General features: G+C 31.6%; 2 protein-coding genes across 2 annotated transcripts; one reads left to right on the plus strand and one right to left on the minus strand.

Moving 5' to 3' along the window:
• Positions 1-3,248: 3,248 nt before the first annotated feature.
• On the minus strand, positions 3,249-9,853 carry LOC18602140 (dihydroflavonol 4-reductase/flavanone protein). The gene is made up of 9 exons (XM_007033330.3): positions 9,557-9,853; positions 6,864-6,984; positions 6,615-6,715; positions 6,004-6,129; positions 5,799-5,919; positions 5,592-5,676; positions 4,694-4,807; positions 4,546-4,585; positions 3,249-3,692 (listed from the first exon to the last, which is right to left on the minus strand). The coding sequence occupies exons 1-9, from the start codon at positions 9,731-9,733 to the stop codon at positions 3,540-3,542; spliced, it is 1,038 nt and encodes a 345-aa protein (XP_007033392.3). The 5' UTR covers positions 9,734-9,853; the 3' UTR covers positions 3,249-3,539.
• Positions 9,854-11,492: 1,639 nt separating this feature from the next.
• LOC108661606 (uncharacterized) lies at positions 11,493-12,953 on the plus strand. The gene is made up of 2 exons (XM_018119065.2): positions 11,493-11,985; positions 12,175-12,953. The coding sequence occupies exons 1-2, from the start codon at positions 11,493-11,495 to the stop codon at positions 12,951-12,953; spliced, it is 1,272 nt and encodes a 423-aa protein (XP_017974554.2).
• The last annotated feature ends 1,477 nt before the right edge of the window (positions 12,954-14,430 follow it).

The raw sequence follows: 14,430 nt of genomic DNA on the forward strand, positions 1-14,430 counted from the left end.
ATTAATGTATAATATAATATATTTAATATTATTAAATTGTAAACAAAACCAATATTATTTTGTTCTTTATTTATAATATATTATTTATTAATTATTAATTAAATTTATTATTTTGTAAAATATTAATTACTTATTTATAAAAGAATAAGTAATATGTTAATTTTATATAGTATATATCCATATGTATTACTTTATTATGTATATCTGAAATTAATAACTTAACTTATATGTTATAATGTTTTATAGTAAAGTTTCTATAAATAATAACTAAACAATATGTTATAAAAACCAAAAAAATAACTAATAAACTTATTAACTATAATCATATAAATAAAGTTTATTATAAGTTATAATAATGTTTATGCACAAATTAATAATATGTATATATAATATATTACTTTATTATATATATGAAATTAATTACACAACTTATATGTTATAATGTTTTAATTTTTATAAAAAAGTTTGTATAAATAATAACTAATTATAAACAATATGTTATAAAAATTAAGTTATTAAGTGTAATCATATAAATAAAGTATGATATAAGTTATAATAATACTTATGTATAAATTAAATATATGTATATGTATATGTATAATATATTACTTTATTATATATATATATATATATATAATTATTGAGATAACTTACATATTATAATTTTTTATATCAAAGTTTGTGTAAATAATAACTAATTATAAACAATATGTTATAGAAACTAAGGTAATAACTAATAAAATTATTAAGTGTAATCATATAAATAAAACATAATATAGGTTATAGTAATATTTATGTATAAATTAAATATATGTATATAGATATAATATATTTATATAATTATATATATATTCATAACATTTTATATTACGAAATATTACTAAAGTGTAATAATCATAAATTATTAATATGTATAATATTTACTATTATAATGTTAACATATAAATTATATTATTTAAAATATATAACTTGTAATTTCATATTAATACAAATTTATAAATAAAAATATATATAGTTAATATAAAATTGCAACAATTGTGATTTGTATACGTATACATAATAAACTAATATGTTTTAAGAATATTATTAATTAAGTTTACTATTAAATTTTCTTAATATATAAAAAATTTATATATATTAATATATAAAAAATTTAATTTAATTTTTGAGTAGATTGGTTCAAAAAATTTTACAATCGAGAACCCAAAAAAAAGAAAAACCAATTGAATCAAAAAATTTTAGACCAATCAACTCAATAGACTAATTAGACCAAATTATTTTGTCCAAATTACATTTGGTTTTGGTGGATAATTGGTTTAATTTGATTTTGCTCACCCCTAACTACTATTTATATCTAAGCTAAATTATTTCATATACAAATAAAATATACATACATTATATTTTTAAGAGAATAAATTCTTTTATTTTTAGAGTGTGTTTTATCCGATTCAAGTTTTTGTAAGGATAATTGTTCTAAAAGGACTGTAAAGAGAAGTTAAAATAATATTTGACAAAGTTAAAGTGTTGTAAGATATAAAACATTATTTGATAATATTTATTTTTTTATAAATAAAAAAAAACAACTTTCTTAAATAAAATCATAAGTTTTATAAGGCAAGAAATAAAAAAAGTTATATAATTTATATTAATTAAAAACATTTAAATAAATTAAATGAAGAGAAACAAATTGACTCAAATAAAATAGATGAATGTGGAAAATATAAATTTCTTTTATGATTTTAAGAATTATTAAAGGATAAAATGAAACTATAAAAAAATTAAATATTTATTATTACACATTAAGCCTTTTTGATTTATAGTTTCGTTTACTAAAATTGATATCTCGTATACGTTAAAATTTTAAAAATTTTGAAAGCCAAACACCTTTTTTGTCCCTTCTGCAGTGAACGAATTTTTTTATATAAAGTGGGTCAAACCCCCCCTTAAGGACGGAAAAAAAATAAATTATTCCCCAATTGAATGTGATTTCTAATCCGTTGGTGCAAATAATTGTTTCGTGATTTAAATTAAATATTAAAGTAATTTGATCGTGTATCCTATTACTTGCAATAAATAAATGTTCATTATTTTGGTATTTTAATATAATTTCCATTAGTAAGTTGTTTGAGCTTAATTATTAGATTTAATAATTAAGAAAAATTAATATATTTTTTTAATTGTATTTAATAAACAAATTTATTTAAATATAAAAAAAATCTAAGCATGTTTATTCAAAAAGAACATTTGAATGTTAAGAAAAATGAAAGATAAAAAAGATTTATTTATCTTTATTCTATTATATTGCATTGCATAAACTTTGTTTAATTGTAAATGAAAAGTAAAAATCTTTATTTACTAAATTAATTTTGATACACAAGTTTTAAATTGGAAATCAACTTTGTGATTGTCAAGCAGAAAAAGGGCGTGGGGCAGAGGTCAGGAGTCAGAAAGAAGCGTCACAGCTGGTGGTGTGACGTGGAATGGGATGCAAATTGCAAGGAAGCACTCGTCATTTTGTAACAAAGAGGATTGGATTGCAGCGGCTTTCCACCGATCGCAGACACGTGGACTCTCGTAAGGAAACTATTATTCAAATTTTCTAGGGAATCTGCCAGTGGCCGGTTGCCCTGTATAATAAAATTATATTTTTAGGCTCCACTCCATTTGAATTTGAATGCGCTTGGTCTTAAGTGACTCGATTCAAAATATATTATATTATATTATATTTAATAAAATAATATATATTTTTAATTAATTTTTAATATACTTCAAATATTAACCTAATGAATCAGTTGAGGTTAAGATTTACGCGTAACTTTGCTGAGCAGCTAGGCTCACCCGGTTGGATTCACGAGCACCTTTACTTTTTTTGTTTTGTTAAAGTTACATGGGTAGATACCCTCCAAATGGATCTATGATGATAAGATTTGGCTTACGTTTCATCAGGATTTTATATTTGGTAATGATAGGAATCGAAAAAGTTCCTTGTATTTTATAAAACGGGAAATAAGTCGCTCACCTCGTTGTCTTCCCAAGATTCTAAGTTGTTGTACGTTGCTCCCGTTCACTTTGTCTACACCAGTTATTGCTGCCACCACGCAACTCAAACACCCATATGTTCAAGGGTCTCACTTCCAACCATATCAACTATCAACAACCTCCAAAAGGCAAAGACTAAGAATATGAGGTTATTTCCTGAATAAGGTTTCATCACATTTAAGACATCCATGATTACATAACGCGCAATCTAGCCAAAAAAAGAAAGTAAAATTCCATTGTATACTACTTCAGAGCTTTAAAGCGTTATTAAGAGCATATAATCCAACAGAAAAAGATTAACGATTAACACGAGTCTAGTAAGGTGGAGACGAATGAGAGAAAAACAAAAAGGGCTGTAATTAGTTGAACAATTTAACCATCTACAGCCAAGATGGCTGCTTCATTTATCTCATATCAGTTTTTCTTCTAAAAGGAGATGCAAACTACACCCCATGTAGAACTATTCATCTTCACCTATATAAATCCTCCACTTTTCACTTCTATCTTAACCACCATCGTTGAATAGCTGACACCGGCGTGTTCAAAAATGGTGCATAACGATGGACAAGAGGATTGACTATCCTCCCAATCTTTGCCCACACGCTCTGATGGTAACCAGCAGTAACCGGAGCATGGTACATAAGCTTCAATAGCTGTGATTGAGGGAAAAAAAAGGACAAAGCATTTAGACTAATTCATTTGTCAACAAATAATCAATCTAACCCAATGACCCATACTCTTTTTTAGAGGTGGAAAATGGGGTGTTTGCTGCACAAAATACACTGTTAGAGATGCATTTCGAGGGTTCATAGAGATTTAAGGATGCACAAGTATTTCATATTTAATATTTTCTTCCTAATAATGTCAAGAACATGGTCCTTATCAATAAAGTGACAGTTCCATGACACGAAATTACACATATAAATTGTCCATTTGTCACAATAAGAAAAAGGAAAAGAAAGAAAAGTAAAATGGCAAGGGACAACAACAGGGACCAAGGGGACTAGGAAGGGATAGGACATTTCTGAATATCAATCAAAGAAGAAACATCAAATATCCATTCCTTATATCATGACATGCAGTTAAAAGAAAAACATAAAAACAAAATAAATAAATAAATCCAAAATATTTATATACAAAATTGTATTAAATGAAAATGGAAAAATCAAGAGAAAAATTAGTAACATGTATTTTTGATTCCAAATAATTTTTTAAAAATAAAAAATCATATGAGATAATAAAACTATAGTTTCCAAAATAAAGCAAATAAAATGCATAAAAACCATAATAGATGGAAAAAACATTAACTAAAAAATAAAAGAAGACTATAGGATCAATACATATCTTAGTTTAAAGACATCCATTCCAACATTTGTTTTTTTTTTTTTTATACTATGTGAACTTGGTCCTATACCATACTATCATACCATTCAGACTATCAATAAACAGAAAGCCAATACATTAAAAACAAAAAATAAAGTTACAGATGAAAGAAGCATTACAGACCTGCCAGTACATGAAAGTTTGTATAATATTGCGTTGCCACCTACAAAATTTAATATACAATTTCAGCAAATTAGAAAAGCTGGAGAAGGTGGAATGTATTGGCTTGAAGGGGAATATAACCAAAAAAGAAAAGATATTAGTGACTGACGAGAACAAGGACATCATTAGAAGCAAGCCAAGTCCAATCTCAGCATGTGAAGAGAGTATGCTCAGGGTAGTGGTGTTTGATTCTACCCACACACAAGGATCTTCCAAATACTTCCTGTTTAAACAAAGAAGATAGTATTAATAAAGGAAAAGATAAAGAGACCTGTGAGTATAGACATGCACATGCATACACGGACATGATTTTCATTTCACCCATGTTTAAGGTGATATCAAAGAGTGTCATAGATCAAATTGAACTACTGTACTTCTGAGGAATTAGTTAAGGTGAAAAACAGGATAAGTACTTCTCTGTTTATTACCTCCTTTTTAGCATTAACATTCACTGAGAAAGTAAGCTCTCTTTATGCTACCCTCTTACCATCATCTTACTTGAGGCATGTGATGTTGGGATTCACTGCTCACCTCACACTAAGGTGGCACTATAAAACTAGTATAAATGTGTATTACTAAGTAATAAGGATAATAAGCCACCGAGGTCTATACACCCAGGGGTGGAAAGACAAGTTGAGGCCCTAAGAGGTTCTAGATTCAAATCTCTCCACCCTCTCAATGCAAGAGTATGTTTAACATTAAAATGGAAAATGAAAATGATAAAAATAACGATCATAACATATAATATACTCATAAACAGAACAAGAACGATAGCAATAGCAGCAATAACAAAATTTTCGTCCATCTGTAAGTTAAGCCTTTCCATATGAAGAACATCATCAGCTAAAGTAACTGAATTTCTTTTAGTCAACATTAATAGTCAAATTACATAATTAATTAAAAAAAGTGAAAAACTAGGAACAATCATGCTAATCAAGTAAACTTAAAACTAAATATCAGCACACTGTAGTAATGCTGATGCTCTATATATATGAGTAAAGATCTACCTGTACAAGGTAGAACGATTGAAATTACGCCTCAAGAATTTTGCAACATGTTCAAGTGCTCGGCATAAAATGGGAATCAAAGCAACTGCAGTGAAAATCCATGTCAATTTTCATACTACTTAACAAAGAGAATTCAGCAACATAGATCAAGAATAACGAGAGGAGCAGAAAAGGTAAAAAAAAATTTAGGGGCAGTGGAGTGCTAACATTTAAGGCAAAGATGTGAAGTGACAAATGTAAGACAGTAGATAAAGTAGATAAAATCTTTGGTTGCAATTATTGACTGAAAATACACTTGAACAGCCTGCAAATTCCATGCCCTTGGTCTCTGCACAAAATATAGAAAAGATTCAGCAGAAGAACCACAATACACTAAATCAAATGAATGGAAGTTGGTGGAAGTAAGGTTTACCCCATATAGTGCATACAAAGAGTATAGAGAGGAACAAGCAGTGCCCATGAACGACAGCCGATATGCCCTGTTTGAGAGACTTCTAGGCACAAGTGGAAAGATGGCAAGCACAGCCACAATAAACACCTGCAAGAAATAATGTAAGCAAAATATCCAAACAAACTGTGGACTGAATAGTGAAATATGGGCAGCAAAAGAAAGATAGCTGAAGTTACTAGATGTCACACTGGTTTAATATTACATATCATAATTACATTAACAGTCAATCAGCTCTTCAACTCTGTGGTCTGTCTCTTGCAGAGTGCAAGAATATAGAAGGAAACAAAATGCACATCTTACTCATTTTTAAAACAAGATAAGATAAGCATCAGTTTCTACTATGCAAGTACATGCGTGATTACATATCATAATTACATTAACAGTCAATCAGCTCTTCAACTCTGTGGTCTGTCTCTTGCAGTGTGCAAGAATATAGAAGGAAACAAAATGCACATCTTACTCATTTTTAAAACAAGATAAGATAAGCATCAGTTTCTACTGTGCAAATACATGCGTGAACTTTAACATACAAAAGAAAAGCGAGGGTGGGAGAGGGGAGCAGGGGACTATACCCAAGCATTGACAGAAAATTGTATTGTTTGCCGATCCCAGCGCACAGAAGTTGGAATTGAACCTGCAGCAGCTGATGTCCCTGAACTTCTAGCAGTTGAGCCTACGCCACATTTAGGATTGAGTGCAATGAATGAAATGAAATCCTTAATAAGGAAGGAAAGATACACAAAATTTTATAAGCTTTATGTTATTTATTGCAAGTTTTAGTTTCTTTGTCTAACCTCAGTTGCAGAAGCAAAACTTTTTACCTGCATTGCGTGGTCGAGCTTGATCATTTGCTGCCGCTGAAGAGGCTGAGGACGAAGCAGATGGTTTTGCTGATTGAGATGGTGAGCTTGAAGACATAGCCTCTACCACAAGATCAGGATCCTGTTCACAAAACATATTGAGTTGACCATCAAACAATACCAGAAAATTATTGAAAAAGCAAAGTACTAAAATTTGATAGGCATTCATGTAGCTATAAAGGTCTGCGTAATTGCAAGAAATTGCATGTAAGCAACATTAACAGATAAGAAAAGTTCCATCCAAGAGAAACAGCACCTGCCTTCCATATGATTTTTTGTAAAGTACCTAGACCATTTTAACATATAATAATCAAGACTATATTCATTTATTGCTTTTAGGACTTGCTTTCTGTTTTGAAAAGCCAAAAGCAGAAAATGAGTGTTCATGTAAAAACCAAATGTATATAAATATAAAGAATTAAAAATAGAGCCACTTGGGCTTAGCTCAAGTGGTAACAATGGGTGGTGGTTGCATAGGGATCCTAGATTTAGGAAGTTGTGCTCCCTCTTTTTCTATTTTTTTTTTCTTTTTGGATAAGTACGTCATGCTCCTTCCTATACCAAAATAATAATAATAATAATAATAGCAATAATTGAAAACATAAGTTTTACAGTTACATGTAATCGTTATGCTTGAATTGGTTGACTTTTTTAGTCATTTTCTTTCTTAAAAAAAAGATTTCACCTCTATCTATTTGCTTTTAATTTATAACAAATTTTAGGTATTGTTCATTTGTTGCTACTACTACTTGCTTTTTTACTTTTGGAACAATAAGGCAAATGTGCTCTAGGAAGCAAAAACGAATAATATAACAAAGAATTAAAACTGTAATTTTGAAAAACAAAATGCACAGTTTACTTCTATACAGAATAATTATGTTAGAATTGGTGTTCTACTTTTCTCAATTGTTTGTTTTTAGCAACCTTTTAAGGAAAAAAAAAAAGGTAAACAACAAAAAGCAACTAGCAAAGGAAACAAACAAAATGTAACGCCAAACGTTCTTTAAACTTATTAGAGCTTCTTGAACAGAAGAAACAAGCAAATGCATCTTAAATGAAGTTTGCACCAATTCAAATGCATTTAATAACAGCCATCAAATGCGAAATTAAAAACATTCCAGAATGCTACAGTGCCTAAAAAGGGATGAAAACAGAATGCAAACTACACTAACCCAGATGAAAGCCTATATATCCTGATTCCAGTAACAAAAAGTCAAAGTCAGCAAAACAACAATAATAAAAGTGGATGAGATAAAAAAAAAATAGACTGCCATATGTTAGAAAATAGAACACATAAGACATAAGATTAAACAAACAAAATTTAAACAATAGAATTAAAACACAAATCAAATTACCTTAGTGATATAAAGATTAGTGAACACTGTCCTACTCTTTCTCATCTTTTATTTGCTGATAACTCTTTCTCTTTCCTTAATGCTAACTCTTTAAATTGTCAGGTTATTCAAGATTATTGTCAGGTATCAGGGCAGATTTTGAACTTGGAGTAGTCAGACATTGTCTTAAGCTCCAACAATCCAGATCAAGTTCAAAAAGTGATCAGAGGATGTCTTAAGGTTAAGTAGTTCCAAATCCTAGTAGTTGAGCAAATCATCATTCGGGGGCAAAACAAAGTGTGAAGCATAGGCCTTTTCTGAGGGACAAAGTGATAGGCAAGCTTCAAAGCTCTAAACAGCAGAAACTATCTCAAGAAAGGAAGGTAGTAATCAAAGCAGTGGCCTTGCCATCCCTACCTATAGATGGCTTGTTCAAGTTACTAAAGAAACTCTTTGATGAGATTAATTCAACAATGGCCAAATCCTGATGGAGTCAGAAAGAGAGTGAAGAATCACTGGCAAAGCTGGCAGAAGCAAAAATGGAAAATAGTAAAGGGGGTATCAGGTATGGGCTTTAAAGAGTTGGCTCTTTTTAACAACACCATATTGGCTAATCATTGCTGGAGGATGTTGAACGATCCAAATGCTCTTTGGGTTCAAATGTTAAAAGGAAATTATTTTCCTCAAAAATCTCTAAAGGATGCAACAAAAGGGGCATCTTCAGCTTCAAGTAACATTTCGGAAGGGAGAGATGTTTCCAAGGAGAAGCTAATTAGGCAAGTGATGGATGGAAGGACATAAAATTATGGTGAGATAAATCGATACCAAATTATGAAGAAAAAAGGTTAGTTAGTCTTACCTGATCAAGCTAGCTCTCAACTGCTAAAGGTAGTAAAACTAATTAAGAAAGAGCAAGGAAATTGGGATGTGTCTGATATTGATGGTTGGATTCCCTTGGAGGCAAAAAATGCTATTGAAGCAATCCCATTATGTCAGTAGAAGGTTATCATACAATCATGCGGGCTTTTGAAGACATGGGCAAATATACGTAAAATCCCAAAATTAAAAGTTAACAAATAAGATATGAAAAAACCCAGACGGGGAATTCCAATTGCCAATCCCAACATTCTCGAACAAACCAACATATAAGGAAAAAAAAGCCCTACATGAGATTACATATTCCTCTCTTAATCAGCGTAAAAACACATAAAAGACAAAACCCAGAATCAAATTCCTAGAGATGCAAAACCCAGATGGATAGTCAAGCTACCAAAGCACAGATTTGTTAAAATTATTTTAAAAGAAAAAAAAGAAACGCACGATATAGCGTTGGTAGAACTTGCGCTTGAAGTGATCAATAACATCAGAGCGAGAGGCCATGTGAGGAGGAATCAAGATATTGGACCAATAATCTGCCCATCTCGGATCGTTCTCGTAATCGTATGCCGCCGCACCTATTCTCTTCAGTTTCTGCGGATCTTCTCTCTCTTCTCCCATTTTCTGTTCTTTTCTTTTGTTCCCAAAGACAAAGAGGTTTCTATCCCTGGCTCGCTTGAGAAAGCAGATGAAGAGAGAGAGAGAGAGAGATACACTCTTTACAAGCAATTATAACTTGGCTCCCTTGGTTGCACTCGGAGTCTTCCTTCCCCTTGAGCAAGCCGAAACGACTTAGTTTTAAGCGTGGTCTAAAATTCTTTTGTTAAATTACATTAAAAACCCTAAATGATACGGCCCCTTTATTACAACGTTAATCAATAAAAGTGACTGAAGAGTGCCATAGGTGAATTCAGCTGTCCTGATAGTACAACCTTTTAATCATCATTTACATGCTTCAGATTCATTATTTATGGGTTTTATAAATTGTGATGATAAATATATTAAAAAGGTAATGAAATGAAGAAAACAAAGAGCCATGCATATGTCACGCTCTTTGCAATTATGGGTTTGCTTGGCTTAATTAGCTGAGCTTATTGAAATGTGTATGTATAAGTTTACCTTTGCAAACTCAACAGGTTAAGTCTTATTATCTTGAAGCACGCTAGTGAGGGCATCTCATTCTAACATGCTCTCCATCAGTAGTCTTACTACCTAGGGAAGGTATTTCTTCTAGCTTTTCCGCCGGAGGCCTTGTGATACCCTTTTCAGACAATATCATCTCTTGGGGTCCATAAGGGAAATCTGACTGTTAGCTGAGAGTAAAAGATGGTTGTGTCATATTCAAAGCAGCCCTTCTACTTTGGTCATTCAATGCAATCTTTCAAAACACTATTTTCATATTATTACCAAAGTTATGACAATTAGTAATATTTATGTTATTGGCGACAATTCATAAGCCTATTTTGTTTGATTAACCTTCCTAAGGCTGCAAATGAAGCAGCTAGTACATTGACCAAATGGTGAATTGATGTAATTAGTTGTCAAAGTTGTATGTTCATTTTTAACCAAGGATGTTAAGTTTGTAGTGGGAAGCAGCTCCTCTAATGGCCCCTTACATTGCCTCGGTTGTATTTGTTGAAAAATAATATATTTCATAAGGTTCAAATATCCCACATTACCAAAATATATAAAAGGTGAATGCTTTATATTGAGAAACCAATTATGGGTTTGTTGTTAGCAAGGAAAACGGAGTGGGCTTGTACGCACACAAGATTGGGCCAAACCTTTAGAAATTTCAAATTTTCGCCCTAACGCGCGAATATACATGTAGGTTGTGCCCAAGTGACTTTTTGTACATTGACTTTCTTTTTTTAAGCTTTTTTAGTTTTCGATCATATCAAAGTCCAACTCTACCATACTTACCTAATTCTCTTGGTTTTGCTTCAACGTGTATCTGACTTGGTATAAATGCTAACCAAGTTTTCCTCAACTCCCTGATCTGGTGCAACGTTCACTTCACTCCATGCCTATAAATACAGCCTCACACCCTCACTCACAAGCTACACCAAAGCTTTTCTTCTCTAAAGCTTTCTCCGCTACTTCCCTTTGCCTCTTTTCTTCTCTTAAGCTTTCTCTGATGGGTTTTCTTCTTTTTTCCTTTCTGTTGTTCCTATCATCCCTTAATAGTTTGTGCAAACTATAAAGAATGGTCTGTTGAATCCTGAAGGATAACAACTACAGTCATTTTGCACCGAGTTTTATACTCCGAAAGGGCAGAACTTATCCTTAAGGACAGTGATACCACGTCTCAGACTAATTACTATTTTTACTAGTTTTATATTCCTTTGTTTCTAATATTTTTCTAACATTCTTAAGGATAATGGATTCTCATGTTGATAATGCTGCTGCCACTGTTCCTAATGCTGCCTCTGTCCCTACTGCCACCATCACTGTCAACGGTTCCCCCATAGCTCCCACTCCGATGACCATTCCTCCTCTGCCCTCGGCTTCACATGCCAAACCATTTCCAGATATTTCCAAAATAGAAGTCTTTGATGGCAGAAACTTCAAAAGGTGGCAAGAAAGGATTTTTTCAATCCTTGATGTTCATGGGGTTGTTTTTGCACTAATTGATTCCAAGCCAGATGACATCAAGATGCTGGAACCATGGATGTATGCAAATAAGGCATGTAGGCATACAATCATTAGCACACTTTTTAATAAGTTGTTTGATGTATACAGCTCTTACAAAAAAGTAAAGCAAATATGGGAGTCAATGATAGCCAAATACACTGCTGAAGATGTTGGGAAACAGAAGTTCGTGATTGGCAACTTTTATCGCTGGAAGATGACAGATGACAAGGACATCAAGAGTTAGATTAATGAACACCACAAGTTGGTGGATGATTTAAAGGTTGAAAAAATCAACTTGCAAAAAGAGTTCGTTGCTGGGTTGCTGATTGAAAAGCTACCAGAATCTTGAAATGGATACAAGCAACAATTGAAGCACAAGGAAAAGCAGTTGTCACTTGCAGATTTGATTGTGCACATCATCATTGAAGACACAATTCGCAGGGAGATTAAGGCCTCTAAAGCTAAAGAAATTGCAACTAAAGTCAATCTGGTGCAAGGCAAAACCCAACGCCAACAAAGGTACCCTTACAAACTTGATCATAAACCCAAAGCTCCTCATCCCACCTTCAAAAAGAAAGGTAGTTGTTTTGTCTATGGAAAGCCAGGGCATCATGCAGCACAATGTAGGAAAAGAGCAAAGGGAAATGACAAACCTGCTAATCCAAGAGTCAACTTGGTCAAAGTAGATGAATCTGACGATGTAATTGCTGTGGTCATTTCACAAGAAAATATGGTGGCCAGTGTGAAGGAATTGGTGGTAGACTTAAGTGCTACTAGGCATATTTGTGCAAACAGAAATGCCTTTACCTTCTATACTCCTATAGGGGAAGGAGAAGAGACAATTTACCTCGGTGATTCTCAAACTGCTCAAGTTTTTGGTAAAGGGAAAGTTCTTCTCAATCTCACATCTAGCAAGACCCTAACTCTAAATTATGTTCTTCATGTACCCAATATAAGGGCAAACTTGGTATTTGTGGCCTTATTAGGCAAGGTTGGGGTGAAAGCATCATTCAAATCTGACAAGATCGTGATGGCAAAAAATAATGTGTTTGTGGGTAAGGGTTATTGCAATCAAGGACTCTTTGTACTTAACATTTCCAATGTTTTGAATGAAAATGGCAATTCTTTCACTTACATGATTGACTCTGTTGATTTATGGCATGGTAGACTAAGACATGTTAGCATTCCCTATATTAAGAAAATGTAATCACTAGAATTAATTTCTAATATTAAAAATGGATGCTTTAATAAATGCGAAATATGTGTTGAAACGAAATCAACTAAGAAAACTTATATTTCAGTAAATAGAGAATCTGAATTATTAAGTTTAATTCATACAGACTTATAAGATCTAAAACAAACTGTGACTAGAGGAGGTAAGCAATACTATGTTACATTTATTGACGATTATTCTAGATTTACTAAAGTTTATTTACTTAAGCATAAAGATGAAGCTTTTGACATGTTTATTAAATATAAAACTGAGGTAGAAAATCAACTGAATAAAAAGATAAAAAGAGTTAGATCAGATAGAGGGGGTGAATATATACTGATTAATGATATTTGTGAAAAAGAAGGAATAATTCATGAAATTACTCCTCCATATTCTCCTGAATCAAATGGTGTAGCTGAAAAAAAAATAGAACATTAAAAGAAATGATGAACTCTATGCTTGTTAGTTCCAATACACATGAAAATTTGTGGGGTGAAGCTTTATTATCTGCATGTTATATTCAAAATAGAATACCTTATAAGAAAACTGATAAGACACCTTATGAATTATGAAAATGTTATTCTCCTAATTTAAAATATTTAAAAGTATGAGGGTGTCTAGCTAAGGTAATGCTTCCTGAATTTAAGAAGAGAAAAATTGGTTCTAAGACATCTGATTGCATGTTTATTGGTTATGCTAAACATAGTGCTGCATATAGGTTTCTTGTATTAAAAAGTGATGTTCTTGATTGTAATACAATTGTTGAAACAAAGAATGCCGAATTTTTTGAACATATTTTTCCATTAAGAATTGATACAATTTCTCATACACCCTTTAGAAAAAATGATTTTAAAATACAAAATGATGATTTAAGAAGGAATAAAAGACCAAGGAAGGAAATTTCTTTTGGTAATGATTTTTATACTTATCTTGTAGATAATGTTCCCTTGACTTATGTTGATGCAATTTCTTCTAAAGAAAGTTTATTTTAGAAAGAAACCATACAAAATGAGATTGATTCGATTTTACAAAATCAAACTTGAGAATTAGTTGATTTACCACTTGGAGCCAAACCAATTGGTTGCAAATGGATTTTTAAAAGGAAATTTAATCCTGATGGTTCTATTAATAAATATAAAGCTAGATTAGTTGCAAAGGGTTTTACTCAAAAACCAAACATTGACTATTTTGATACTTTTGCTCCAGTAACAAGAATTGCATCAATTCGTGTCTTATTTGCCTTAGCTTCAATTTATAAACTTGTTGTTCATCAAATAAATGTAAAAACTGCATTTTTAAATGGTGATTTAGAAGAAGAAATTTATATGGCACAACCCGAGGGATGTATTCTTCCTGGTCAAGAAAACAAAGTTTGTAAATTAATTAAATCAATATATGGTTTGAAACAAGCACCGAAACAATGGCATGAGAAATTTGATTAAGTTCTTGTTAGTAATGGATTTTCTAATGT

This window comes from Theobroma cacao, chromosome 4 (genome assembly GCF_053813885.1).
Source record: "Theobroma cacao isolate CCN51 chromosome 4, ASM5381388v1, whole genome shotgun sequence".
NCBI classification, from domain to species: domain Eukaryota; kingdom Viridiplantae; phylum Streptophyta; class Magnoliopsida; order Malvales; family Malvaceae; genus Theobroma; species Theobroma cacao.

What these genes read in the sequence shown, in the direction of transcription:
- LOC108661606 (XM_018119065.2), top strand. Translation starts at nt 11,493, where the DNA reads ATGGATTCTCATGTTGATAATGCTGCTGCCACTGTTCCTAATGCTGCC. An exon ending in AGATGACAAGGACATCAAGA is followed by an intron (nt 11,986 to 12,174) that starts GTTAGATTAATG and finishes TCATCATTGAAG; the next exon opens with ACACAATTCGCAGGGAGATT.
- LOC18602140 (XM_007033330.3), bottom strand. Translation starts at nt 9,733, where the DNA reads ATGGGAGAAGAGAGAGAAGATCCGCAGAAACTGAAGAGAATAGGTGCG. An exon ending in AGTTCTACCAACGCTATATC is followed by an intron (nt 6,985 to 9,556) that starts GTGCGTTTCTTT and finishes TTTTGTGAACAG; the next exon opens with GATCCTGATCTTGTGGTAGA. An exon ending in CTAATGATGTCCTTGTTCTC is followed by an intron (nt 4,586 to 4,693) that starts GTCAGTCACTAA and finishes TAAATTTTGTAG; the next exon opens with GTGGCAACGCAATATTATAC.